Raw genomic sequence first — 15,641 nt, 5'->3', positions numbered from 1 at the left:
GTTCCTATAAGGTGTCAGGATGTCGCCGTCTATTTCTCCATGGAGGAGTGGGAGTATTTAGAAGGACACAGAGATCTGTACAAGGACGTCATGATGGAGGTTCCTCAGCCCCTCACATCACCAGGTAATAGACAGGACTAATTACACACGGCCTATAATTATCTGTATGTAAGGAATGAATTCAGTCCCTGTATGTGTTTCCTTCAGATCTATCCAGTAAGAGGACAACACCAGAGAGATGTCCCCGTCCTCTTCTTCCACAGGACTGTAAACAAGAAGATCCCGATGTTCCTCAGGATCATCAGGTAGATGGAGAGAAGGTGTCATGAGATCTCCCCTATGATGTGTAGACGGCTGTGAAGGTCTTGTGCTCAGTCTTGTTTTGTCCCCCAGTATTATATGTTTTATACTTGTGTAATGAGAATGGTGGAGATGGTAGGATTAGAGCTGATCATAGATGTGACTTCTCCATCTGTCGGTGACTTTTACAATATTTATTTCAGGGTGAAGATCTGACCCATATTAATACTACAGAGACATATGTGAGGGGTGATGAGCGGTGTACAGTGGAGATTCCTACATATGACTACCCAGGTGAGTAGTAACCGCTAAATGCAGAGAAGTCACAGATTCCTATCAGTCACCGGCTGTGGCTGCTTTATCGTTTGTGTAGTGTGGCCGTATCACAATCATGGGATCACCATCTTGCCTCTAGACCACAACATTCTCCTCCACCTTGCGGCGTAGCTAGGGTTTTGGTTCGGGGGGGGGGAAGCTTCTGAGTGGGCCCCTAAGCAGGTAACCTTGATTACAGCTGGGTGGCACACCCTAATAGTGGAGGAGAACCTCAGCAGATGACCGCGCTGTTGCTGAAAGTAATCTCTATATAAAGACCAGCACTGATATTACCGCCATGTGGTCGTTGGTCGATACCAGTCCTACAGGACATATAAGAGATCACCGCACAGTTATAGATGGTGACTTACTGCTGACATTCTTTCTAATGAATCGTTCATTTTTCCATCTGACCCAGACCGACATGACAGCTACTTCCAGGCAGGACTCGGTTGCAGAGATTACATCACAAATACATTTCATGTCTCATATTTTCAGCACTGTCCCCAATGGGACTATTGCCAACCTGCACAAACTCCTCATCCTGCCGATACCCCAATGCTGAGGCGCTGCTTCCATATGTGTCCCTATTACTGCACCTTTTGTGTGGTTCTCTGTGCCCTCTAAATTCTAAAGCAACCCTCTATAATATAGTAATGCCGGGTGCAAGTGCCCTAGAAAACAGTGCCCACTTTACATTTAATAATGTCCCGAGTCTCCCCCCTTTAAAGCTCCCCTCTACACAATATGATGCTCTTTGCAGTCTAATGCCCCCTCACTACATATATATACTGATCTCTTTGTATCCCCCAAACTGTTTGATAGCTCTAACACTTATCTCAACACTGTATGATGGCCTCCATATAGTATAACGCACCAGACAATCCTCAATATAGTGTAATGCACTCCCCATAGGCCTCCATTTTATATAAATGCACTCCCCATAGGCAGACTTTATAGTATAATGCAGCCCCTAATATAAGGAACCCCCATAGGCAGTCTCTACAGTGTAATGCAGCCCCTAATATAATGCACCCTGTTATGGACCCGGTGGTTAGGAGCACCTGGAATGACCTGATGGTCAAACTGCCAAAATAGAGCGAGCTCTGGGAAGTGGGAGCTCTGCTGACCGCAGCCCTAATCCTATTATCACACACACTAGAATTAGCCGTGGATCGTGCCTGACTCTGCCTAGACGACTCTTCACAGCCTGAGAGGTAACTACCCCTAAAGAGAAATAAAGCCTCACCTTGCCTCAGAGAAATTCCCCAAAGGAAAAGGGCAGCCCCCCACATATATTGACTGTGAGTTAAGAGGAAGGCACAAACACAGAAATGAGATAGGTTTCAGCAAAGGAGGCCAGACTTACTAAATAGACAGAAGATAGATAAAGGGATCTTTGTGGTCAGCACAAAAACTACAAAAAGCCATGTAGAGTGAGCAAAAAAACCCCGCACCGACTCACGGTGAGGTAGGTGCCACTCTGCAACCCAGAGCTGCCAACTAGCGAGACAATATCATAATAGCTAGCTGGACAGAAACTTAGCAGGTACTCAGAAATATATTCAGCACACAAATGAACAACAAATGAGCTTAGCAGGGACTTAGCTTCCACTGGAGTAGACAGGTCATCAGGAGATCCAAGTGAGATCTGAACCAGTACTGATACATTGACAGCTGGCATCAAGTAACGATCTGAGCAGAGTTAAATAGAGGAACCAGCCCAGTCCTAAACGATGCAGCTGAGGAAGCCACTTCAAGACCTGCAGCTCCACTTTCAGCCACCAGAGGGAACCCACGGACAGAACTCACAAAAATACCATTCCTGACGACAGGAGGGAGTTCGAGAACAGAGTTCACAACAGCACCCCCATAGGCAGCCTCTATAGTGTAATGCAACCCCTAATATAATACAAACCTGTCGGAAGCCACTATAGTATAATGCAGTCCCTAATATAATGCACCCCCATAGACAGCCTCTATAGTGTAATGCAGCTCCATAGGCTGTCTGTATAGAATAATGCATCCCTGTAATCAGCCAGTATTATTATTATTATTATTAATTGTTATAGCGCCTTTTATTCCATGGCGCTTTACATGTGAGGAGGGGTATACATAATAAAAACAAGTACAATAATCTTAAACAATACAAGTCATAACTGGTACAGGAGGAGTGAGGACCCTGCCCGCGAAGGCTCACAATCTACAAGGGATGGGTGAGAATACAGTAGGTGAGGATAGAGCTGGTCATGCAGCGGTTTGGTTGATCGGTGGTTACTGCAGGTTGTAGGCTTGTCGGAAGAGGTGGGTCTTCAGGTTCTTTTTGAAGATTTCGATGGTAGGCGAGAGTCTGATGTGTTGTGGTAGAGGGTTCCAGAGTAGGGGTGATATGCAAGAGAAATCTTGTATGCGATTGTGGGAAGAGGGGAGTAGAGAAGGAGATCTTGTGAGGATCGGAGGTTGCGTGTAGGTAAGTACCGGGAGACGAGGTCACAGATGTATGGAGGAGACAGGTTGTGGATGGCTTTGTATGTCATGGTTAGGGTTTTGTACTGGAGTCTCTGGGCAATGGGGAGCCAGTGAAGGGATTGACAGAGGGGAGAGGCCGGGGAATAGCGGGGGGACAGGTGGATTAGTCGGGCAGCAGAGTTTAGAATAGATTGGAGGGGTGCGAGAGTGTTCGAGGGGAGGCTGCAGAGCAGGAGGTTGCAGTAGTCAAGGCGAGAGATGATGAGGGCATGGACTAGGGTTTTTGCAGATTCTTGGTTGAGGAATGAACGGATTCGTGTAATATTTTTGAGTTGAAGTCGGCAGGAAGGGGAAAGGGCATGGATATGTGGTTTGAAGGAGAGATCAGCGTCAAGGATTACCCCGAGGCAGCGAGCTTGTGGGACTGGGGAGAGTGGGCAGCCATTTACTGTAATGGTTAGGTTCGTTGGGGAGATCGCGTGAGATGGGGGAAAGATGATGAATTCTGTTTTGTCCATGTTAAGTTTCAGAAATCTAGCGGAGAAGAAGGATGAAATAGAGGACAGACATTGAGGGATTCTGGTTAGTAGGGAGGTGATATCTGGTCCAGAGATGTAGATCTGTGTGTCATCAGCATTGAGGTGATACTGAAAGCCATGAGATTCTATGAGCTGTCCCAGGCCAAAGGTGTAAATGGAGAAGAGCAGGGGCCCAAGGACTGAACCTTGTGGGACTCCGACAGATAGGGGGCGAGGTTAGGAGGTGGTGTGTGAGTGGGAGACGCTGAATGTCCGGTCTGTTAGGTATGATGAGATCCAGGATAGGGCCAAGTCTGTGATGCCAAGGGATGAGAGGGTCTGTAATAATAGGGAATGGTCCACTGTGTCAAAGGCAGCCGACAGGTCGAGGAGGAGAACAGAGTAGTGCCGCTTGCTCTTGGCGGTTAAGAGGTCGTTGGTGACCTTAGTTAGGGCAGTTTCAGTGGAGTGGTGTGACCGGAAGCCAGATTGTAAGCGGTCAAAGAGGGAGCAAGAAGAGAGATGGGAGGACAGTTCAAGGTAGGCGTGTTGTTCCAGTAGTTTGGAGGCATAAGGGAGAAGTGATATAGGGCGATAGCTAGATACAGAGGATGGGTCAAGAGAGGGCTTTTTGAGGATAGGTGTGATGGAGGCATGTTTAAAGCTTGAGGGGAAAACACCAGTTGTTAGTGATAGGTTGAAGAGATGGGTTAGGGTTGGGGTGAAGACTGTGGTGAGGTTTGGGATGAGGTGGGATGGGAGCGGGTCAAGTGCACAGGTGGTGAGATGCGATCTTGAGAGTAGAGTGGAGAGTTGATCTTCTGTAATGGTGGAGAAGTTGGTTATGGAGGTGGAGGGCTGGGAAGTCGGGAGGAAGGGCTCTGGGGCTTGTTGACCAAAACTGTCTCTGATGCTATCAATCTTCTGCTTGAAAAATGAGGCAAAGTCTTCAGCTGAGATAAGTGCGGAGGGAGGAGGTGCTGGGGGACGGAGGAGAGAATTGAAGGTGTTGAATAGCTGTTTAGGGTTGTGAGACAGGGAGGATATGAGAGATGAGAAGTAGGTTTGTTTAGCTGTGGCGAGTGTGGTCCTGAAAGTAGTGAGGGACTGTTTGAATGCGTTGAAGTGGTCGTTGGAGTGGGATCTTTTTCATCTGCGTTCAGCAGCCCTGGAAGCTCGCCTCAGTTCTTTGGACAAGCTGGTGTGCCAGGGCTGTCTGTTGATTTTGCGAGCTTTGGTATGTGTAAGTGGGGCAGCAGATTCCAAAGCTACAGCTATTGTGGTGTTATATAGAGCGGCAGCGTCATCCGCATTGTGTATGGAACTTATGTCTGTGAGAGGGAGGAGCGATTCGGAGAATGAATGTAGGTCAAGATGTTTAAGATTTCTGCGAGGGTGTGCAAGTTTGTGGGGTGGGGATTGTAGACATGGAGTGGAGAGAGATGAGAATGTGAGAAGGTTGTGGTCAGAGAGCAGAAGAGGTGAGTTAGAGAGGTTAGTGTGTGACCATCTTTGTGAGTGGCTGCAGAAGACCATTGAGTGAGGCCAAAGGAGGAAGTGAGAGATAGAAGTTTAGTGGCAGCTGAGAGGGAAGTGTCAATGGGGATGTTGAAATCGCCCATGATGATAGTGGGGATGTCCGCAGAAAGGAAATGAAGTAGCCAGGTGGTGAAGTGGTCAAAGAAGGCGATGGCTGGCCCTGGGGGGCGGTAAATGGCAGCCAGTTGGAGGTTGGAGGGGGAGTAGATGCGCACAGACTGCACCTCAAAGGAAGGGAGGGTAACAGAGGGTGGCAGTGGGATTGGGGTGAAGGAGCAGTTATCTGACAGGAGAAAACCAACTCCTCCGCCATGCTTGCTGCTGGGGCGGGGTGTGTGAGAAAGGTGGAAGCCACCGTAAGAGAGTGCAGCAGGGGAGGCTGTGTCAGAAGGGGTGAGCCAGGTTTCGGTGATGGCGAGGAAGGAAAGTTTGGTAGTAACAAAGAGATCATGGATGTAGGAAAGCTTTTTACAGACAGAGCTAGCGTTCCACAGAGCTCCTGTTAGTGGGACTGGGGAAGTGGGGGCTGGGCGAATGGGTATAAGGTTAGAGAGGTTACGGAAGTTTGTGATGGAGCGTGGATGGGAGGTAGAAATGACTGTGGTAATATGGTGAGGAGGACCAGGATTTGGAGAGATATCACCGGCAGTGAGAAGGAGCAGAGAAAGTGTTAGCCGGTGGGAGCAGGAGAGGGCATGAGGGGGCTGTCTGTGTTTGGAGGCAGAGGATTGTAGGTTAAGGAACAGTTCTGAGGAGGAGGTGAGATGGATGGGGAGGATTGAAGAGGAGATGAACAGTTCCTTACTTGGTGTGGGGATTGGGGGAGGTTGCAGAAAGTGAAGGATTATAGGGGTGAAAGTGAAAACAAACAGAAACATTGTTTGCAGTGAGTGGCCAGTTACCTTCAGTTCCCTTCAGGTTCAATTCAGGTTTTAATTCTAATGTAATCCACACTTTTAGGACACACTTCTAGAAATCACACTGCAGACTAAAGTCATGCAGACTTTTGCTATGCAATATATGGAAAACTAAGTGCGTTCAGGTGTGAAGCAGAGAGGAGTGGTCTCTGCTCATCTTGGTCAGAGAATTAGGAGTGGACCAGATGCATACAATCAAGCCTAAGTAAACAAGGTCATAAAAATCACAGGGTAAGTTGGGGTTAGCTGAAAGGCATACCATGAAAATGCTAGGAGCAGAGGAAAGTCTGTGTGCAAAGCTGGGTGATGTACTATGTGCACTTCATAGCAGGAGAGCTCTACCATGCTATACCAGTATAGTATAATGCACCCCATAGGCAGCCTGTATAGTATATTGCACCCCCATAGGCAACCTGTATAGTATAATGCACCCCATAGGCAGCCTGTATAGTATATTGCATTTCTATAGGCAGCCTGTATACTGTAATTGCACCCCTATGCCTATGGGAATGCAATATACTATACAGGCTGCCTATGGATGGTGTGCAATATACTATATTGCAGCCCCTACAGTATAGTACACCCCCCATAGGCAGACTCTATAACATGTTGCACCCCCATAAAAATAAATCCAATACTCACCTCTCATCCTCCTGGTTCCTCCGCTGCTCTGAGCACCTGCAGGTCTCCGGACTGCAGGCGTCGAGTGGTGACGTCATCGCAACCCCCTGTCAGCTCCTTCTCTCATCAATGCAGTCAGCTGTATCGGCATATAGCCGATACAGCTGAACCTGCGATGAAGAGCAGGGGTCCCACTGCTGGCATCGGGCCCCCACCGCCTGCTCAGGGGTTGCATAGCGGCCGGGCGGCAGAGCAGGGAAATAGATTCTCCCTGCTCTGCCGCAGAATGTAATTGTATCAGCGTATGCAGATACAGTAGCATAGCTCCGGGTGGGCCCCCTCAGAGCCCGGGGCGATGGCCCCCTCTGCCCCCACTTGCCGGTAGCTGAGCTACTGCCTCCACCCAAAACTGTTCAAATGACTTTTGGGCATTGAAAGCCCTTTTCTATAGAACTTACATCCTGAGATTAATAGACTCTGACCGTTACCTGCCCAAATCTGTAAACTTCATAGCCAAATGACAGCGTACGTAGAATATGCTGACAAGTTAGAAAATTACTGGTGCACACCAGCAGCAGAGAGCAGATGCAGCCTAAGCACACTGTTTAAGGGGTAAAGCGCTGGAGCACTGTCCATAAAGTCCACTTCACAGGACCACTCGAGCATTTCTCAGCATAAGGTGACATATTGAGTAAGACCGGAGATCGGTCGAATAGTCGCTCATACGTTTTTCTTTTCTCTACGAATATTGTGTGTGACCACATAAATAAATTTCCTTTTTTACATCACCTTACGGATAGAGTGTGCGGTGAATTCTCTTAATTTGGACTTAGGGTCTCAAGGGCCCATTCCACCAGCACCTTACATTTGGACAGAGTGCAGGCCAATTTATTGTATCTAATATTGATACCTGGCGGCTACCTGCAGTACAAGCCTAACTTCACCATTAGGAGCGCTAGTGAAAACCAGGTAGCTGCTTAGCCGTGCACCTCCTGGGTAAACTCTGCTCGTGGCACAGTGGGTCCATGATCCATGTGTGTAACAGTTTGTTCAGGACATGAACCCTGTTAATCCCAATTATTATTATTATTATTCATCTATATAGCGCCATTAATTCCATGGTGCTGTATATGAGAAAGGGGTTACATACAGAGTTATAGATATCGTTTACAGTAAACAAATTTACAATGACAGACCGGTACAGAGGGGAGAGGACCCTGTCCTTGTGGACTTACATTCTACAGGATAATGGGGAAGAGACAGAAGGTCAGGGGTGCAGCAGCTCGGGTGGTGGTGAGGCGGCAGAATGGTTATTGCAGGCTGTAGGCTTTCCTAAAGAGATGGGTTTTCAGGTTCCATCTGAAGGACCCGAGGGTGGTGGCTAATCTGACGTGTTGAGGCTTGGAATTCCAGAGGATAGGGATATTCAGGAGAAATCTTGGAGGCGGTTGTGTGAGGAACGAATAAGTGTGGAGGAGAGTAGGAGGTCTTGGGAGGATCGAAGATTACGTGAGGGAAGATATTGGGAGATTAGTTCAGAGATATAGGGAGGGGACAGATTGTGGATAGCTTTGTAGATTAGTGTTAGTAGTTTGAACTGGATTCGTTGGGGAATTGGGAACCAGTGGAGGGATTTGCAGAGGGGACAAGCAGGGGAGTAGCGAGGAGAGAAGTGGATTAGCCAGGCAGCAGAGTTGAGGACAGACTGGAGTGGTGCAAGAGAGTTAGTGGGGAGGCCACAGAGGAGGCTGTTGCAATAATCAAAGTAATCCCAATGCCTCTTCTCACTCTGAGTTATACAAAGATGTTCACCAGCAATATCAGCGGACAATGAATACCCGTTTGAGAAGGAGTGGATGACGTCAGGGTTTCCAAAGTGCAGCATCTATGGCCGTGACTTATGCACTTGGAGCTAATCCTAGTCTGCTCCGCCATGTTACGACTAGAATACTGAGAAGTGCCGTGGGTTTCTAAACCAGTGTAAGCTGCATTATGAACTATTTTCCCATCAGTTTCCCTCTGATCGTACTAAAGTGGGATTCCTAATGTTCCACCTAGCAGGAGAGGCCCTGGCGTGGCTCTACCTCTTGTGGAAGAGAGGGGACCCTGTGACATTGGATCTGCAGGCCTTCCTGGTGGCCATCTGTAAGGTCTTCAATGAGCCTGGCCGTGTATCTTCTGCTGCAGCTTCCCTTCTCAGACTGCATGAGGGAGTTCTGTCTGAATGGCCACTATGCTGTATCGTTCCGCTCCTTGTCTTTCTAACTTGTTTGGAACGATGAAGCTTTGGAAGCTGCCTTCTAGGAGGGTTTGTTCAGAAGGAATAAGGAACAATTAGCTGTTTGAGACATTCCTGCTACTATAGATGATCTGATATCCCTGGCAATCTGGATCGACCTTTGGCTCCAGTAACGGACCAGAGAGGTAACGTGTGAGAGGAAACCGTTGTGTCTGGCTTTGTCCTTTCAGAGACTGCTAGTTCCCCAGCCTTCTAAAACAGCTATCTTCTCTGATCCTGTGCAGTTTGACGATGTTAGGTTCACAGAGCAGCAGCTGGAACACCGTTGTGCCAAGGGTTTGCGCTAGTTCTGCGGTAGCGCCGAACATTTCATTAGTTTTTGTCCTGGGAAGTCTGAAAACTCCAAATCCTAAGACCTGTAGGAGTGGCTGCCCTATGTGAGAGTAATACCTCTCCACCGTTGAATTTGACTGTATCTGTATCATGTGGAGGCTCCCAGTTCATTGACACAGCCTACCTGTACTCCAATTCTTTTGGAAATTTCTTGCAGCAGTATGTGGCAGTTCTGTATCAGATTCCTATTCATCATCTCCAGACTTCTTTGATGGTGTCATCCATCAAAGAAAAGGCCCTATCCGAAGTCGTTCAAGTAGTTACTTGTCAAGTAGAACTCCAGGTAGGAATGTTGCATATGGAGAAGATCGCTTTCTGTGTGCTTTCTGGTCTATTTCATCCACTTCTCTACCTTCACTATGAACTCATGAGCCCGTTTTATACTGGAGATCTGGTGAGGTCCTTTGTTGGGAACAGTCAATTCACAAGAAGTGTCTGGTCCTTGGTTGAGCGCTGACTTCACCGATGAGAAGGAAGCGGAGACGTTACCTCCACACAGACCCGGCGATTGTTCCATAGACCTGCTCCCTTGATCCTCATCACCTCGAGGATGTATGCTCGTGGCGACTGATTTGAAAATGGACCCAGAGAGGGTCTCTTCAATTCTCAATTGGCCGGCTGACAATAACGTCAAGGCTGATGTGCTTTTTAGGTCTTTCCTATCCACAGACCAGGAGGAAGAACCACAACTTGTCTTCGATCCTTCCAACATAGTGGCTTGTCATGCTGGGCAAGGAGACACCTTGCAATTCAATAATCCTGATACTACACCTGCTTCAGTCTGCTCTAAGGATGTCTTGGTGGTAAGCAGCATCCTGTCCTTGAAGAATGTGAGAAGTGAAACCATTTTACTAGTGGAATTGAGAGAATATTGCACTGAAGAGAGTTCATGGGAATTCAAGAAGAATATGCATGCCACACTTCTGCGGAGATTCCTTGCGGACTTTAAATAAAAGGGGGCATAAAGAGGGGGTACTATAACGCCAATCACTGCATGGTCTCTCTCCCATCTCCTGGCAGGGACGCGGACATACTCAGTGCCCCAACCGCTTGTGTTTGTTCCCTGCTGTGGCTTTCTGCTTCCCTGGGCCTGCGCATGCTGCACATGTCTCCTGGTGCTGCACCTAGTGTATGCACTCCCCATTTTTGGGGGGCAGCGCGCAGTTCGGAAATCCTCCAGCCAATAGCTCGGAGGAATCAGATATATAAAGCACCATCCCCAGTAGGTAGGTGCCAGAACAACCCCTGTAGTTTACCTACTTAGTGTGTGTGTATGCAACTAGTATGTTGCCAGGTCCCTATCCTTGAGTCCTGTATTGTCAGAACTTGAAACTGTTCCTGAAATCCATGTTGTCCAAATCAGAACCCATTCCTGAAACCCGTGTTGTCTGAACCTGGACCTGTTCCTGAAACCTGAGTTGTCTAAACTAGCATCGGTGTCAGTCCTGGCTAGTGTTCCAGAATCTGCACTGGCTGAACCAGGATCAGTGTCCGTCCTTTCTGATGATCCAGAATCCATACCAGCTCTGATATCTGCTCTACCAGTATCTGAATCCTGTGCTATCACTGACTCTTAGGCCGGCCTCACACTAGCGAGTTTTACGGACGTATGAGCGCATAAACTACGTCCGTAAAATACGCATTACACACGGCCCAATGATTCTCTATGGCCCAGCTCCTATCTGCCATATATTACGCATCCGTAATATACGGTCTTGTACGGCCGTAGAAAATCGCAGCATGCTGCGTTTGTCACCGTATTGCGCAAATAAATCGCCAATGAAAGTCTATGGGGGCGAGAAAAATACGGATTCCACACGGACCAGAAGTGTGACTTGCGAGAAATACGCAGCGGTGTTAGTGAAAAGCCGGTAATTCAGTTGCCAGCTTTTCATTTCTCCTTCACAAACCCGACATGATATGAGACATGGTTTACATACAGTAAACCATCTCATATCCCCTTTTTTTTTTTTGCATATTCCACACTACTAATGTTAGTAGTGTGTATGTGCAAAATTTGGCCGCTGTAGCTGCTAAAATAAAGGGTTAAATGGCGGAAAAAATTGGCGTGGGCTCCCGTGCAATTTTCTCCGCCAGAGTGGTAAAGCCAGTGACTGAGGGCAGATATTAACCCCTTCACCCCCAAGGGTGGTTTGCACATTAATGACCGGGCCAATTTTTACAATTCTGACCACTGTCCCTTTATGAGGTTCTAACTCTGGAACGCTTTAACGGATCTTGGCGATTCTGACATTGTTTTCTCGTGACATATTGTACTTCATGATAGTGGTAAAATTTCTTCGATATAACTTGCGTTTATTTGTGAAAAAAACGAATATTTGGCGAAAATTTTGAAAATTTCGCAATTTTCCAACTTTTAATTTTTATGCCCTTAAATCACAGACATATGTCACGCAAAATACTTAATAAGTAACATTTCCCACATGTCTACTTTACATCAGCACAATTTTGGAACCAAAATTTTTTTTTTGTGACGGAGTTATAAGGGTTAAAAGTTGACCAGCAATTTCTCATTTTTACAACACCATTTTTTTTTTAGGGACCACATCTCATTTGAAGTCATTTTGAGGGGTCTATATGATAGAAAATACCCAAGTGTGACACCATTCTAAAAACTGCACCCCTCAAGGTACTCAAAACCACTTTCAAGAAGTTTATTAACCCTTCAGGTGTTTCACAGGAATTTTTGGAATGTTTAAATAAAAATAAACATTTAACTTTTTTTCACACAAAATTTATTTCAGCTCCAATTTGTTTTATTTTACCAAGGGTAACAGGAGAAAATAGACCCCAAAATTTGTTGTACAATTTGTCCTGAGTACGCTGATACCCGATATGTGGGGGTAAACCACTGTTTGGGCGCATGGCAGAGCTCGGAAGGAAAGGAGCGCCATTTGACTTTTCAATGCAAAATTGACTGGAATTGAGATGGGACGCCATGTTGCATTTGGAGAGCCCCTGATGTGCCTAAACATTGAAACCCCCCACAAGTGACACCATTTTGGAAAGTAGACCCCCTAAGGATCTTATCTAGATGTGTGGTGAGCACCTTGACCCAACAAGTGCTTCACAGAAGTTTATAATGCAGAGCCGTAAAAATAAAAAAATCATATTTTTTCACAAAAATGATCTTTTTGCCCCCAATTTTTTATTTTCCCAAGGGTATGAGAAGAAATTGGACCCCAAAAATTGTTGTTCAATTTGTCCTGAGTACGCTGATACCTCATATGTGGGTGTAAACCATTGTTTGGGCGCAGGGCAGAGCTCGGAAGGGAAGGAGCGCCATTTGACTTTTCAATGCAAAATTGACTGGAATTGAGATGGGACGCCATGTTGCGTTTGGAGAGCCCCTGATGTGCCTAAACATTGAAACTCCCCACAAGTGACACCATTTTGGAAAGTAGACCCCTTAAGGAACTTATCTAGATGTGTGTTGAGCACTTTGACCCAACAAGTGCTTCACAGAAGTTTATAATGCAGAGCCGTAAAAATAAAAAATCATATTTTTTCACAAAAATGATCTTTTCGCCCCCATTTTTTTATTTCCCCAAGGGTAAGAGAAGAAATTAGACCACAAAAGTTGTTGTGCAATTTGTCCTGAGTACGACGATACCCCATATGTGGGGGTAAACCACTGTTTGGGCGCATAGCAGAGCTCGGAAGGGAAGGAGCGCTATTTTACTTTTCAAGGCAAAATTGACTGGAATTAAGATGGGATGCCATGTTGCGTTTGGAGAGCCCCTGATGTGCCTAAACATTAAAACCCCCCACAAGTGACACCATTTTGGAAAGTAGACCCCCTAAGGAACTTATCTAGATGTGTTTTGATAGCTTTGAACCCCCAAGTGTTTCACTACAGTTTATAACGCAGAGCCGTGAAAATAAAAATTCCTTTTTTTTTCACAAAAATGAATTTTAGCCCCCAGTTTTGTATTTTCACAAGGGTATCAGGATAAATTGGACCCCAAACGTTGTTGTCCAATTTGTCCTGAGTACGCTGATACCCCATATGTGGGGGGGAACCACTGTTTGGGCGCAAGACAGAGCTCGGAAGGGAAGGAGCGCCATTTGGAATGCAGACTTAAATGGATTGGTCTGCAGGCGTCACGTTGCATTTGCAGAGCCCCTGATGTACCCAAACAGTACAAACCCCCCACAAGTGACCCCATATCGGAAACTAGACCCCCCAAGGAACTTATCTAGATGTGTTGTGAGAACTTTGAACCCCCAAGTGTCTCACTACAGTTTACAACGCAGAGCCGTGAAAATAAAAAAATCTTTTTTTTCCCACAAAACTTATTTTTTGGCCCCCAGTTTTGTATTTTCCCAAGGGTAGCAGGAGAAATTGGACCCCAACAGATGATGTCAAATTTGTCCTGAGTACGCTGATACCCCATATGTTGGGGTAAACCCCTGTTTGGGCACACGGGAGAGCTCTGAAGGGAAGGAGCACTGTTTTCCTTTTTCAACGCAGAATTGGCTGGAATTCAGATCGGATGCCATGTCCCGTTTGGAGAGCCCCTGATGTGCCTAAACAGTGGAAACCCCCCAATTATAACTGAAACCCTAATCCAAACACACCCCTTACCCTAATCCCAACAGTAACCCTAACCACTCCTCTAACCGACACACCCAACCCTATTCCCAACCGTAAATGTAATCCAAACCCTAACCCTATCTTTAGCCCCAACCCTAACTGTAGCCCCAACCCTAGCCCTAACCCTAGCAATAACACTAGCCCTATCACTAGCCCTATCACTAGCCCTATCACTAGCCCTATCACTAGCCCTATCACTAGCCCTAACCCTAGCCCTAGCCCTATCACTAGCCCTATCACTAGCCCTATCACTAGCCCTAGCCCTAACCCTAGCCCTAACCCTAGCCCTAACCCTAGCCCTAACCCTAGCCCTAACCCTAACTCTAGTCCTAACTCTAGCCCTAACCCTAATGGGGAAAATGGAAATAAATACATTTTTTTATTTTTTTATTTTTCCCTAACTAAGGGGGTGATGAAGGGGGGTTTGATTTACTTTTATAGCGGGTTATTTAGCGGATTTTTATGATTGGCAGCCGTCACACACTGAAAGACGCTTTTCATTGCAAAAAATATTTTTTGCGTTACCACATTTTGAGAGCTGTAATTTTTCCATATTTGAGTCCACAGAGTCATGTGAGATCTTGTTTTTTGCGAGACGAGTTGACGTTTTTATTGGTAACATTTTCGGACACGTGACATTTTTTGATCGCTTCTTATTCCGATTTTTGTGAGGCAGAGTGTTCAAAAACCAGCTATTCATGAATTTCTTTTGGGGGAGGCGTTTATACCGTTTCGCGTTTGGTAAAATTGATAAAGCAGTTTTATTCGTCGGGTCAGTACGATTACAGTGATATCTCATTTATATCATTTTTTTATGTTTCGGCGCTTTTATACGATAAAAACTATTTTATAGAAAAAATAATTATTTTGGTATCGCTTTATTCTCAGGACTATAACTTTTTTATTTTTTTGCTGATGATGCTGTATGGCAGCTCGTTTTTTGCGGGACAAGATGACGTTTTCAGCGGTACCATGGTTATTTATATCCGTCTTTGTGATTGCGTGTTATTCCACTTTTTGTTCGGCGGTATGATAATAAAGCGTTGTTTTTTGCCTCGTTTTTTTTTTTTTTTTCTTACGGTGTTTACTGAAGGGGTTAACTAGTGGGGCAGTTTTATAGGTTGGGTCGTTACGGATGCGGCGATACTAAATATGTGTACTTTTATTGTTTTTTTTATTTTATTTAGCTAAAGAAATGTATTTATGGGAATAATATATATATTTTTTTCTTTATTTAGGATATTTTTTTTTATTTTTTTTTTACACACATGTGGGGAATTTTTTTTTTACTTTTTTACTTTGTCCCAGGGGGGGACATTACAGATCATTGATCTGGCAGTGTGCACAGCACTCTGCCAGATCTGCGATCTGCTGTGCAGGGCTGCAGGCTTACCAAGTGTCTGCTCTGAGCAGACACTCGGTAAGCCACCTCCCTCCCTGCAGGACCCGGATGCCGCGGCCATCTTGGATCCGGGACCTGCGGCGAGGAGGGAGGTAGGAGACCCTCGGAGCAACGCGATCACATCGCGTTGCTCCGGGGGTCTCAGGGAAGCCCGCAGGGAGCCCCCTCCCTGCGCGATGCTTCCCTATACCGCCGGTACACCGCGATCATGTTTGATCGCGGTGTGCCGGGGGTTAATGTGCCGGGGGCGGTCCGTGACCGCTCCTGGCACATAGTGCCGGATGTCAGCTGCGATATGCAGCTGACACTC

The 15,641-nt window shown here is 46.3% G+C and overlaps 2 protein-coding genes across 3 annotated transcripts in view; one reads left to right on the top strand and one right to left on the bottom strand.

Moving 5' to 3' along the window:
- Positions 1-15,641, top strand: part of LOC143767994 (uncharacterized) — a 688,384-nt gene that overhangs the window by 65,627 nt on the left and 607,116 nt on the right. For both annotated transcript variants that reach the window (XM_077256598.1, XM_077256597.1), the window contains exon 4: positions 1-124. In XM_077256598.1, coding sequence (XP_077112713.1) covers positions 1-124 — 124 coding nt within the window. The remainder of the gene's footprint in view (positions 125-15,641) is intronic.
- The window catches only part of LOC143768031 (oocyte zinc finger protein XlCOF8.4-like), a 408,467-nt gene that overhangs the window by 240,201 nt on the left and 152,625 nt on the right, over positions 1-15,641 (bottom strand). The window lies entirely within an intron of this gene.

This window comes from Ranitomeya variabilis, chromosome 4 (assembly GCF_051348905.1).
Source record: "Ranitomeya variabilis isolate aRanVar5 chromosome 4, aRanVar5.hap1, whole genome shotgun sequence".
NCBI classification, from domain to species: domain Eukaryota; kingdom Metazoa; phylum Chordata; class Amphibia; order Anura; family Dendrobatidae; genus Ranitomeya; species Ranitomeya variabilis.
Note: the sequence above shows the minus strand (reverse complement) of the source record. Positions and strands in the feature narration are given on the sequence as shown.